Source organism: Alligator sinensis, unplaced genomic scaffold (assembly GCF_000455745.1).
Source record: "Alligator sinensis unplaced genomic scaffold, ASM45574v1 scaffold154_2, whole genome shotgun sequence".
Taxonomy (NCBI): domain Eukaryota; kingdom Metazoa; phylum Chordata; order Crocodylia; family Alligatoridae; genus Alligator; species Alligator sinensis.
Window position 1 is genome coordinate 929,487 of NW_005842528.1, and position 13,166 is coordinate 942,652.

General features: G+C 43.4%; 1 protein-coding gene and 1 non-coding gene across 2 annotated transcripts in view; one reads left to right on the plus strand and one right to left on the minus strand.

Annotated features, from left to right (window-relative positions):
- Positions 1-5,056: 5,056 nt before the first annotated feature.
- On the minus strand, positions 5,057-5,128 carry TRNAD-GUC. Its single transcript has one exon. It is a non-coding gene; the product is annotated as a tRNA-Asp (tRNA).
- Positions 5,129-5,382: 254 nt separating this feature from the next.
- LTA4H (leukotriene A4 hydrolase) overlaps positions 5,383-13,166 on the plus strand; it is a 24,140-nt gene continuing 16,356 nt past the window's right edge. The window contains exons 1-5 of the mRNA XM_006031782.3: positions 5,383-5,418; positions 6,148-6,278; positions 8,845-8,965; positions 9,424-9,492; positions 10,913-11,017. Of these exons, the coding sequence (XP_006031844.1) occupies positions 5,383-5,418; positions 6,148-6,278; positions 8,845-8,965; positions 9,424-9,492; positions 10,913-11,017 (462 nt within the window). The remainder of the gene's footprint in view (positions 5,419-6,147; positions 6,279-8,844; positions 8,966-9,423; positions 9,493-10,912; positions 11,018-13,166) is intronic.

Consider the following 13,166-nt stretch of genomic DNA (forward strand, 5'->3'; position numbering starts at 1 on the left):
GATGGTCTTGGTTTTGGCTCTGAGTCAGCTCCAGCTGAGATTAAACAGTTTACCATCCATTCGGTAATTTATCTCCACTCCAACTGGAAGCTGGTTGGTTGTCAGATGTAGCACTGCAGTAAGAAATATCGAGAGGAGTGTTGGAGCCTTGCTTAACTCCTGTCTTCACCTCAAAAGGAACTGTTATAGATCTGTTATTGAGAACTGCCTCTTGCATACTGTCATGGACCAGGCAAAGAATGCTGATGAATTTTGACGGACATCCATACTTAGAAGGATCCTCCTCAGTACTTCTTGGTTGACAGAGTTGAAGGCTTTTGTGATGTCAAAGAAGAACTTTTAGAGAGATTTATATTGCTCCTGGCATTTTTCCTGCAGCTGGCAAGCAGTGAAGATCGTGTCAGTTGTGTCTCTTAATGTCCAAAACCCACACTGAGATTGTGAGAGAAGTTCTTCAACAAGTGGAAGGTGCATCTGTGGTTCAGGAGGGTTCTCATAATGATCTTTCCTATGGTAGACAGTAAGGCGATCCCCTCTGTAATTTCCACTGTCAAACTTGTCCCCTGATCTGATGATTTTCACAATCATGGCATCCTTGAGTTCATTGGGGATCATGTCCTCATTATTCCAAATCCTTAAAATGAGGGCATGGAGTTGTGATGTGAGCTCCTCTTCCACTGACTTGAGGATTTCAGTGGAGATTCCATCAGCTCCTGATGCCTTGTTGTTCTGCATCTCCTTGATGGCTTTCCTCACCTTGTCACGGGTTGGAGTAATTCTGAGATCATCTTTGACTGGGTGTTGTGGGACGGAGTTGAGAGTACTTTCAGCAACAACAGCCTCAACTGAGAAGCTCTTCCAGTGGGTGTTAATGGCTCCCTTTTCCTTGATCAGGTCTCCTTTCCTCAATGCTCTGCAAAGGAGGAAAGCTTGACCCTGTCACCCAACACTGCCAACTGAGGGAAAATGAACCCATTGAGCAAAGAACACCTCCAGCCTCTTTTCTCTATTTCTAGGTGAGCATAAGCAAGAGTGATTTGTTTAGGACTGGAAACACTAGACGTCTAAATCAAACCACTCCCTTTCATGCTTGTTTGTGTAGGGAGATAGTTTACTCTTAGAGCAGGAACTTGTACTGAACAGGCACTTGATTGCTAGCAGGGGACCTTTATTTGCCTATATACATTCTATTTTATGCCTGTATACTCATATAAGGATATATCTGTTCATAGTAACTAGATTTTCTTTCTTTCGTTCTTTGCAGCTATGTCATTTTAAAATAAAGTGGCTACTAAACAAGATCAGTTCCTTTTTTTAACGACGTGAATGAGTGTTGTGTTACGTCAAAAGAGGGAAGCAGATGTGGGATGAAAGGGAACTGCAAAGGAAAAAGAAAATGTTTATTTAAAAAAAAAATCATGCTATAATTCAGAAATATTCCTTTTGGGGCTCCTTTCCCCACCTTGTGGGGCTTGTTAGGGTTTGCCTGCTTATGGCTCTTGTGGCCATATATTTTGCTCCTGGCTCTCAGTGGAGTTTGTACCCTCATTGCTGTGTACTGCCTAAGTCCCCTCTTTCAGGTCATTGAGTTATCAAGTCACTCTTATGGTTGTAGGGTTTCTACCAAGTATGGCAGAAAGTGCAGTGTGAAATTGCCAGGCCTGTAAGGTGGCCCCATGGGTTGTTGGTTTTCCTCACCCCCTGTTTGGCCTGCTACAGATTCTTCATCTTTGTCTAGCAATTTAGTTCAGGTCTTGCACTCCCTGTTCCTGCAGGTGACCTGCAGCTAGGCTGCATCTCTCTTCACATCCAGAGAGGAAAAAGAGATTTAGCTGATATGCTCTTGTTTTGCTGAGATGTGCGTACAGGAAAAGGCATTTCCAAACGTGCTAGGGGAGGGGCCAGCAACCCTTTACAAACTGCATGCTGGAATAACCTGGCTCCAGTCCAGTGTGGGCCAGTTAGCTTCAGTGGTGCTTTGATGGCTGGAAGGTTTTCCTTATGTCTGCATTGGGGCAGGTAACTGGGAGCTGCACCCATGTTAGCAGTGCTTCCCCCCACTCCCGCAGCTGTTGCATGGGTGCAGCTTCCAGCTGGTAATTGGATTTATGCTGCTGCTGCTTCTCCCAAGCCCCCACCCCTGCCTTGCCCCAGAGCAGCTTCCCACCAGCTGGAAGTTGCACCCAAACTGTAGCCACAGTGGGGTGGGGAAGGAAGCAGGGGTGGTGTGGATGCAGTTTGCAGATACCTCTCCCCAGTGCAGCACCCGGCAGACTGGAAGCTGTGCTAGTTCCACAGCAGGGGGCTGGAAGAAGCAGCAGTGGTGTGGCTGGAGCTCCTAGCTACTTGGCCCCAGCACTGGCACAGGCAAAGCCTCCAAAATCACCCAGCCTGCATTAGACTGGAGCCAGCAGGGCAGGGAAAAGCAGCAGTCTTGCAGGTATAGCTCCCAGCTGCCTGGCTCTGGTAAGCCCTCCAGCTCAGTAGGCCATATTGACCTGCAGGCTGTCATGTCATCAACCCCTGTGCTAGGCAGCTGCCTTCTGCCCACTGACTTGTGGGCCGTGGAGTTAAGAATTTTCATTTGAGCAGACCCTCTTGCAGAAACAAGGGCAGTGTGGGACCAGTAATACAGCATCTACTTTTTGCTTTTTTTGCTGGTGGATCTCTGGCTGAGGACCTGCCTTTTGTGGAGCTGGTCTAATTCAGGAGACAGAGGCTGAATTCTGCACCTTGTACTGAAAGTGTGCACAGTAAAACCTATGGTGGCAAAAGGCAATGCCTGCTGATTACTGTTTATAGAGACCAACCCTGATACTAGGGCAGAGTGCATGGGGATAAATTTCCCTCTTACAGCATGACACACCTAAGCAATGTTGTGCAACTTTACTGGGCCATTTCTTAACTTGAATGCTTATCTTTACACATTATCTTAATGCCATTTCTTTGAACATTGAAGACTGGAGTGCCAAATGCATTTTGTAGAGAGGGCCAGATTAGACTACAAAGTCTACAAAAGTAAAGCTACATACTACCCTACATCCCCTGATCCCTCCATAAAAGGTTACAAGCATCTTACGAGAAAACATTTTCTTGATTTCCTCGTGCTCAAAATACCTGAATGTGTTTCGTTGAAAATTATAAGAAGTCATGTTGAGGGAGAAAGCATGGAAAAATTCATTTAGAAAAGGTTTCAGAAATGTGTAAGTGAGTGAGAACAGGATGCTAGAGTTGAAACGGTTGTACAATGCACTGTTCACTAGTGTACAATAAGTGAATACCCAGCAATGCCACCTTTCTGTCTTTTCTGAGTTTTCCCCAGCTTTCACCCAGGTCCTGTAGCCTGGTCTCCTAAGTATCTGTCTGGTCACCTACCTTTCCATGGCATCAATACATGAAGAATTTGTGCCTGTGACTAGGTGCACATTTAGCAGAGCGTTCCATGACTCACTCCAAGTCTATACTTAATGCCAGTGAAGGTTTTCAAATGCTTCCTCCCTAGAGTCTAATTTAGGTGCTGTTTTTACATTGTAAATTAAACATAGCCAACTAACTAAATATGTAGCAGGAACAATTTGGACTGGGTGTGGCTAGATGCTAGTCACACTGACTAGTCCTCTTGCTCTTAGAATAAAACCAATATGTTCCTATTACTAAGGGTTTGGTTAACAGCCATAAAAATATAAGTTCTGACTTCTATAATTAAAGTTGAGGCCCAATTTCCATTCTAATGTTCCTTTACTCAGTAGCTTGTAATTGTGTCTCAGATTTCTTTTGGGGTGAATTTTTCCGTTCTTGGTTTCAGGCAAAAAATGAATGTTTTCGGAAAGTTTAATTAAACCCAATTCAGCTGTTTGAGTTATGTAGATATGAAAATATTTTCCCCATATGTTCTCCCAGTTAACCGGCTGAGCTTGTAAAATCCTGCAGCTGCAAGATTAACTACCTTGTGTGTGCATCCAGACTCATTCAGTGTTGAAGTCAATGTTGAAGTCCAGGCTCGTTCAATGTCAAAGTCCGTAGCTCAAAAGCACACATGCACTGTAATAATCTTATTCTGTGCTCACTTAATCCTGCAGGTGCCAGTTTGTCCTATATTTTTAGGAAACATATTAGGACACAGAGAGGTTTACAAATGCAGCCATTTTCAGGTACCTCTATAAAATAAAATAAAATAAAATAAAATAGGTAGGAAATGGTTAGGGATGCAGCTAAAAGATGGCTGCAATTAAATTTTGCAGAAAAGTCCCTATTTGAGCACGGCATGGATCATGTTGATCATCCGGGATTCTGGTTTTCTTGGATTGAAAAAAATCCCCAATTTTTGGTTAAAAAGTAACGTCAAATCCACATTTATCTGTGATTTAAATAGAACCGATATATCTATATATCTATATCTATATGTGTGTGCGTGTGTATATATATGTATAAATGTGGATTTGGGGTTACTTTTTAACCAGAAGTTGGGGTAACTATATATATACGTATGTGTATATATTTGTGTGTATGTATGTGTGTGTGTGTGTGTGTGTGTGTGTATGTGTATATATATATATATATATATATATACATATATATACACACACACACACGTTTCACTTTCATTTCATTTTTCACTTGGAAAAATGTGGATTTAGGGTTCCTTTTTTTTAAACCCAAAATTGGGGAGTTTTTAAATCAGAGAAAACCAGGATTGGTGCGGATCATACGGGTGAATATCATGGGGTGCGTCCTGCAGACTTAGCACAGCAGTTAGTATAAGTAGAAACCTGTTTGTGGGGGGGGGGGGGGGGTGTAGGTTGGAGAGGTATTTCAAGGCACTTTGGTGGCAGTGACTAGCTTGAATGCTGCTGCACGTTTCCAGTTTTGGGACTAAGGGCAAGCCGGGTCTCTCTCAGCTGTCTGCTCTGGTGACTGAGGGCTCTGCCCAAGAAGCAGCTTTGCGATCCGCAGCCGCTGCCGCATGGGTGAGGGCAGGCAGGGTGCGGGACCTGAGCTGCCTTCCAGGTACTCTGGAGCAGACACAAGAGGAAAAGGAGAAAAAAAATTAATACGCCTCCCCGTCGGGGAATCGAACCCCGGTCTCCCGCGTGACAGGCGGGGATACTTACCACTATACTAACGAGGAGTGGCGTGGAAATGTTTTTGCTGCCAGCCCTCAAGAGCTCTGCCAATCCACGGTGGTGAGAGCAGCTTAGCGAATGGTGCATCCCAGCAGCCTTTGCTCAATTTCTCGCAATGCCCCCTGGGCGCTGTAGTTCACACCGCCCCTTTCTCTGGCTGCGGATGCGGGCGCCGAACTCCCCTTCCCATGGGGCCGCGCGCGGGCCCCAGCCCGGCTCCCGGCGCAGCCCGGGGCGCGGGGCAGTAGGAGCCAGAGTCATGGCAGAGCATGAGCGCGACGGGCTGCGCTGCCTGGTAGCGCCCGCGCCGCCCCTGCCGCTGCGCGCGCGTGTGAGATCTGCACGTGTGTGTGTGTGTGTGTGTGTGTGTGTGTGTGTGTGACCCGTGTGAGAGATCCGTGTGTGTATGTCTGTGTCCCGTGTATATGTGACCTGCGTGTGAGATCTATGAGATCCGTGTGTGCGCGAGGTGTGTGTGTGTGTAATTCTTGATCCACCCTTGCATGGGCTGAAATGTTGCTCCTTGGCTGTTTGTCTTTCCAGTACATTCGTGGTGGGTGGGGCGTGTCAGACTGCGGGCTGTGTTGAGGGGGCAGCGCTGGGCAGTGGTCCGGCCAGGTCAGGCCCGCACTCAGGCCCTGCCTGCTGGGTTCAGCCTGCCAGGCTGGTTCAGCGTGGTGCTGGACTGCTCCCATCGCTGCCCACAGTACAGACCAGACTGGTCCCATGCTCCCTGTGCAGTACGTAGGGCAGGTTCAGCGTACACCACAGCAGGGTGTGGGTCCCATCCAAGACCCACATTCAGCACCAGGGGCCGTATCTCTGACCGCCTTCATGTAGCAAAATGAAGGTGCCACTGACTTCCAGAGAGTCCTGGACGTAACTTACTTAAATAACAGATGTTTGACATGGACAGAGACACTTTAAAGATCAGCTGCTATTTCTTCAGTTACATTTCCAGTCATGAATTTAAAGTGTTGCTTAAACGTTTTGCAGTCACTACATAACACTTGTTTGGTTACAGGTGTTGGATACAAAAGACCTTCAGATACATAAAGTGACCGTTAATGGAGAGGAGGCAAAATTTGTTCTTGGAGAAAGGCACAGTTTCAAAGGGTCACCACTGGAAATTACTCTTCCTTTTGAACTAAGAAGGTATCCATATATATGTGTTTGTATTCTCCTCTGGTTAAGTCATACAAACCAGTTACCTACATTCTGCAAAAGAGACCTACCAAACTGTTGAAAGCATAATGCTTTTTACAATATTCTGTGCTTACAGGTGATTGCATTCTTATTCTTACTGTGCTATGTGCTTTATAACTGTCTCTAATTTCTAACATGCTGGGGTTTTTTTAAGTTTGCTTTTGTTCAGAATTGTGCTGTTAAACTTCTTTTTTAATAGGTAGGTGGAATGAAAAGTGTCTCTGTCAAGATCTAAATTCTGACTCTTGATTCTGTAGGCTTCTCTTGTGCACTTGATAAGTAGGGATTGCTCAGGACCTCTGGCCAACCTCAGTAAAGCAGTACAGAGAGCTGTGATCTTCATATTCCTTGCTTTTATAGGGACTGATCTTGCATTCCTGGCAAACTCCTCATTTCCATTTGTAGTCGGCTGGAAATGTTTGTACAGAGTATGCAAGTTAAGCTTATCAACTACAGCTGCAGAAATGCAAAGCTCTAAGAATCTGAACTGCAATTTTTGGCATCTTGATGACAGAGGAGCTGATTAAAATGTAGCGTTAAGTAAAAAATTATTACCAATTGTCTTTGACAATTGAGACCCTTCTCTGTTTGATTTATCATCTAGCCAAACTAAAAGTCATCTTCCATATACTAATCTGGCCATGTTTGAATAATGTGTAAATGTTTACGTTGACTCTTAAGATGTTAAATTTTCAAAACTGGTCATTACTTCTGAAGTCATAGTGTTGGTTTCTTCCACAGCTGGCAGGGGTACAAGGGACTGCAGAACTAGCAGTCTTATCTAGTTTTATGAGTAGTTTAAATGGGAGACAAAGAAGTGTTCCACAATATTGACTCCTTGTTAAACAAAATTAATATTGGTGAGATTTAAAATAAGTCCCGTGTGTCTTGTAGTTGAGTTGTCAGTATCTGTGCCATGGATATGGGGAGAAGTACAAAGTAGTGGGTATTCTAGGATCGTTTTGATTTCCTGCTATAAGTAGACCCCTCTAGGAACTATCTGGACTAGCTGGCTTAAGGCTTGTTTCCCCCTCTATTGCTAGCCTTTTTTTTTGTAAGAGACCTGGCTATTTTATCATTCCAGTTAGGTACTTCATCTGCCAATGAGGAGACAAAGGTTTTGGTCCAAGGAGTTTACAAGCCTGTATTAACACACCACTCTGCATGTGAGGATAACAAAACTGGAGGGAATAACATCTGTAGGCACATGTGTTTTATTTGGTAGTTAACTTGTGCACCTCAAAATGATTCGTTTTATTTTGTTGTTAGTGGTATTGCAAAGTGCACACACTTATAAACTACATGTGTACCTGGCTGACTTATCAAGATGTTCAGCTTCTCTGATTTTAAGTAGAGGTTGTTCTACTTTATGATAATGATGTATTGTTAATTCCAAGAGAGGGTCACATATGTGAGCTACCTTTCAGATAACAAGGCAGTTATCAGTTGTTTAATATACTGCTGACAACTATGTTTTTTTTTTCCCCCTTCAGCTGGCATATTCAGATTGTACTTTGGATTCAGAATCTCATGTTATGCTCTTTGTCTCTTTTTGGAATGAGTTGATAAATGCTGTGTGTTGAATAAAATTGGGGCGTTTTGTGTTTTTTCTTTAATCCTGCTTGTGTGCTTTTTTGTTTATGTACCAGTTTAATTTATAACCATGCTTTTCCTCAAATAGATTCAGTAAATGTGACACTATTTTACTTATGAGTTAAAAATATTTTGACTTTCAAAATGCACAACACCTCTTTTAATAAGGCATGTGTACATATAACATGCTTTATCAGCTTCTTGTTGTGGTTTCTTACTGAAGTGTAAATAGGTTTTAGATAGTAGTTCATCGAACAATTATGTGAAAGTTACAGACTTTGCTAGGACTCTTGCAAGAAAAATAATACAGTTTTTTTAACTCTTAGGGTTGTGGAAAGAAGGATATCTATTTAATAAAGACAGCAAAAGAATAATTATCTTGGGGTTATTCACACTTGAAAAAAGATCTAGGAGTTGTTGGCAGGCAAGGTTCTTTGAGTAGATATGATATCTTTTTATTAGCCCAACTGAGTAGTTGGAAAAAAGTTTTTGGTAAGCTTCTGGGCGCAGTTACCCTTCTTCAGGCATAGGGAGTCTGCTGATCTGAGACTCCAAGGAATGACGAGCAGAGACTCCCTCTGCCTGAAGAAGGATGACTGTGCCCAAAAGTTTGCCAAGAACTTTTTTCCAACTACTCACTTGGTCTAAGAAAAGATATCACATCTGCTTAAAGAACCTTGCCTGCCTATGTCCTTAGATCAGCATGGCTACAACCAAAAACCCTAGCAGTTGTTGGTATACTTGTATCATAAGCACAGGGAAAAAGTAGTTTTAACACACAGCTTGTCCAAATCTTCAGTTTTTCTGAGGAAGTTCTGCAAAACTTGGTATTACAGTATTTTCAAACAGGATTTTCCTTTGAATTCAGCTCTGATGCATGGGGTATGTCAGAAATGCCTAATTATGTTTTTAACTCATATAGGGGGCAAGATGTAATTGTGGAAGTTACTTTTGACACCTCCCCAAAATCTTCAGCACTCCAGTGGTTTACTCCGGAACAAACATCTGGGAAGAAGCATCCATTTCTCTTCAGTCAGTGTCAGGTTAGGAGGACTCCTATTTTTTTTTTGTATACCTTAGTAATAGGAAGTACAAAAAACACTGTATTGCTTTCCCTGTAAGAAGCTGGTTGTCTTAAAGATAGCAAATGAAAGTCCACAATTTATAATTGTGTATCAAAGGCCAAAGTTGAAGCGCTCTACAAATGAAGGCATTTATCAGAGGTTGTGAGATTTAACAGTTGCAAAAACTGCTGTTATCTCTCCAAACTGCTTTCATAATTCAGCTCTTGAAATCAATATCTTTTTCCATACCGTTATTTCCTGTATTTCCCAATTTCCTGTAGCAAGTCTGTACCAAAAAGGGTAACTGTGGGCTCATCTTTATTCACATTACTGTAGATGTTATAACACTTTTCTTTGGTGTGTATGTGTGCTTTATCACAAATCAGCGCACAAAAATGCTGGTGATTTTTAATTTAGTGTGGTCATTTTTTTTCTAGGCTGCCCATTGCAGAGCTCTCCTTCCCTGCCAGGATACACCTTCTGTGAAAATGACATACTATGCAGAGGTAGAGGAACTCAAGTAATATATGTTGAATTAAAGAGTGCAACTACAATGGGGAAGTCTCTTGTAATTGGCAGGCTTTGGATGATCAAGATGTTGATGCTTTTCAGTCTTACTCAGATAGTGGCTTGCTAAAGTAATTCTTCAGTCTGCGCTGCAATTAAGATGTAATGCTTTTGACTTTTTACTTAACCTAATGGTTATCTTTAAGGTGTATAAACTAGATAGCAATAGTCTGTAAGCACTCTCTGTAGTTATATTATGCAAACATTTCATATACAGAGACTGCAAAATATGGTCCATTTTAAGAACAAGGAATTACAGATTTTTCCTGCTACAGCTGAAAGCTGTTTGTTTCCTTTGTGGCATTTTTCTAACTTTTAAGAGAATGAGATGTCTTTATTGACCATCCCTCCTCATATCATTATAGGCCTAGTAGAGATGGGACCCTCCTTTGTTGGGAGAGTCTATTTCTTGAGGTACAGTGGGAAGACAGACTCTTAAAGAATATGTATTAGCAGGTACCTTATTTACAGTTGTGATACAGGGCATGGGACTGCTGCAGAAGCAGAAAACTCATTTCATACCTGATGTCAAAAATTGAGTCCTTGTGTTAAAAAAATGTGGATAACTTTGTGTAAAGGTGGAAACCAACTTGCATATTTCATATCTACATCAAATCATGGTATAAGCATCCCAAAAGTTGGCCTTTTAATGGAGGTGGCCTTTTAAATATAATTCTGTTCCGTCCTTGTTTTGGGACTCTTAAAAGTCACTGAGTAAAATTGGTCATGCAGAAGTTTTCTCATGTTTTTTCTTTTCCTAAATGTGATTTTGTGATCCATGATACACAGTGTTGCTTTTCCATATGAAGTGTTCTGTCTTGAATCTGACTTTCATACTTCTTAACTTTTATCAAGGGCTCAGGGGGGAGTTGCTCAGGCCTTGGAAAAATCACATTGTGAAACCACAAATATTAATATGGAGTAGAATTGACTTTTGAATCCTTGACCGATGTTATATGGCTTTCAGTTGATTGTGTCCCTTAAATAACATACAAGGCTGGCTGGCTGTGGATAGAGTGGTAATTTTTTTTCTTTTTGAACCAGTAAAAACTATGAGTACCTTGTGACAGTGAATTGAAAATTTGAAGGAAATATATTTGTATCTCTTAAAAGCAACTGCTTTGCCTGACAAAGTATCTTCTTAGGGAGGTGAAGCATTAATTTCTTCCCATCTCGTTTTCATTGCAACCTGAATCTTAGGGTGAAATTAACAAAAAAATAAAATAAGTCTACCTGGGGTCCCTCCTTGTTTCCAGCATTCATTATTAAATGAGGGTAGCTAACTATTAATAAAAATAACATCACTTGTTGTGCTAATTAACCTTTCCCATACTTGAATATTTCCTTTGTCTTTGTTAGGTATCTGTTCCTAAAGAACTAGTGGCTCTTATGAGTGCTAAGCGTGATGGAGAGATGCCTGACCCAGACAATGTCAATAGGAAGATATACCGTTTCAGTCAAAAGGTAAGAACAAAAGTCTAGTAGATAATCCAATAAAAGCTAGTTGCTAACGTGCTGCAAAATAACAAAACAAAATAAAAAAAGCAGTTCTTATTCTGGTATCTATGAAGAGAAATTTCTTATGCAGGATGTGAGGTAATTTTCCCCACCCTATTTGGCACTGGTACAGCCTTATCAGGACTACTGTGCCTGGTTGTAGGCACATAATTTTATAAATTTTTATATATTTTTAAAAGCTGCTTTTAAAGATGATGATAAAGTTTTGTTCATGTCCTCTGGAGGAAGGATAAGAAAACAGCTTAATTTGTAGCAAAAATGGCTTGGGATTTTCAAAACATATAACTTACAAATTGTAAGGTTGTTTTAAGCCAGTGGTCTCCAAACTTTTTATAGTGAAGATCACTTTTTGGAACTAAAGGGCACCTCAGGATCTACCGCATACCCGCCCTGCCCCACCCAGCTGCCCCCTGGCCTGCCCTGCCCTGCCCTGCACCATCCCCCTTTCCCCACGCGCCCCTCAACTTCAGAGTGTCCCAGACCTGGCTGGGCTGGGGCCTGATCCCACTTCTGTGCCACAGCTGCACTGAGCTGCACCCACCCGGCAGCCAGAGGAATGTGGCATCAGGCTCTGGCCCAGCCAGGTCTGAAAGTCTCCACGGTCCAGGGGCACGTGGGGGTGGAGCGCAGGATGAGGTGGCTGCTGCTGCGGGCTGCCCACTGCAACCTGAGCACATGTGGGGAGGGCACAGGCCTCTGCCAAGTTACGCCCAGTAGCGAGAGGCCCCCCCATGCACCCCTGAATAACCAGATCTTCTCAGACCCAGCTGGGCTGGGGCTGCCCCCATGTGAGTCCTCGCTGCTGAACTGAGCTGCATCCGCATGTGGCCAGCTTGCAGTGGGGCTCAAGGCACAGTGACAACAGCCTCTGCTGCCTCTGGCCCCACAGACATGGGAGGGAGCCCCCCCATCCTTCCTGCACCCTTGGAGGAGCCCCTGGGGCTCCAAACCTCCCACCACCTACCCAGGCTGGGACCTCACGTACCTTTCCCAGCTCCTGGGCCACATGGCCAGTCACTCACCACGGGGGCCTTCATCTGCCCCTTCCCTCCCCCACAGATTGACCATGTGCGCATGCCCAGCTGTCCCCCCAGCCCAGGATTTACCAAAAGAGGCTCCGGGATCTACCTGTAGATTGGGATCCTGGGTTGGTGACCACTGTTTTAAGCCCTAGAACAGACCGTGAACGCAGGTTATGGAATCTACTTTGGAGATTTACAAGAATGGGTGATAAACTTTTTTTGTTGGGCATGATATAAATATGTTTATCCTGAGTCACTGCTGAAGGGGTGGAGTAGGTGATCTCTTGATGTTCCTTTTGGCCCTACATTTCTGTGATTTTTGTTTCAAAAAGCCAGCAAGAGAACTAGAGAGCTTAATTTTAATCAAAATAGAATGCTTTGGGGGAATAAACCTGTGCTACCCTTTGGGTTTAAGGGCATGTTCCAATGAAACTGCATTACTTAAAAATAAATTTGGTTAAAAGTATACAACAGCAATAAAACAGCTGTCTGTCCTAGTGCAATACAGATGTAATAGGAATTCAATACTGAACAAATACCAAAACACCTAGAGCTCTTGTATCCAGCAATGCATAGATGGTTTGAAAGGTACAGTCTGTCACAACCCAAAGGTGTGATTTTGTGTGTGCGCGCTTCGGCACTGCTAAATTATTTCCCGCCACGAGGAGCTTTCTTTGCAGGGTGCATTTCTTAGTTGCAAAGAGAAAACCCCGGTGCAAAGAAGTTCCCGCCACCCGCATGCAAAGTTGTGTCCCACTATTGGCCAGTTCTAAATTATTCCCACGTGGCGGCTAGTGATTGGCTTGCTACCCGTATAAGAGGCTTGAGCGGTTTCCACCCAAGTTGGAGGACTCCACAAGCATCTGGAGGAGGAGGAGGACTTCATGTCTCGTGAAGATCTCTAAGCGCTGCGGAGCCTCTCGGACCCAGCGTGTACCTTGAGAAGGCTATAGGGGTCTGATCAACCTCTGGCCTGTCCCTGCCGCCGAACGATCCCTCGACAAACCCCTTCCCTGTGCGCAAGTTCCACGGAGCCTAGCAAACTTCGTGTGAGTGTATCCAGAGCTCTTCTC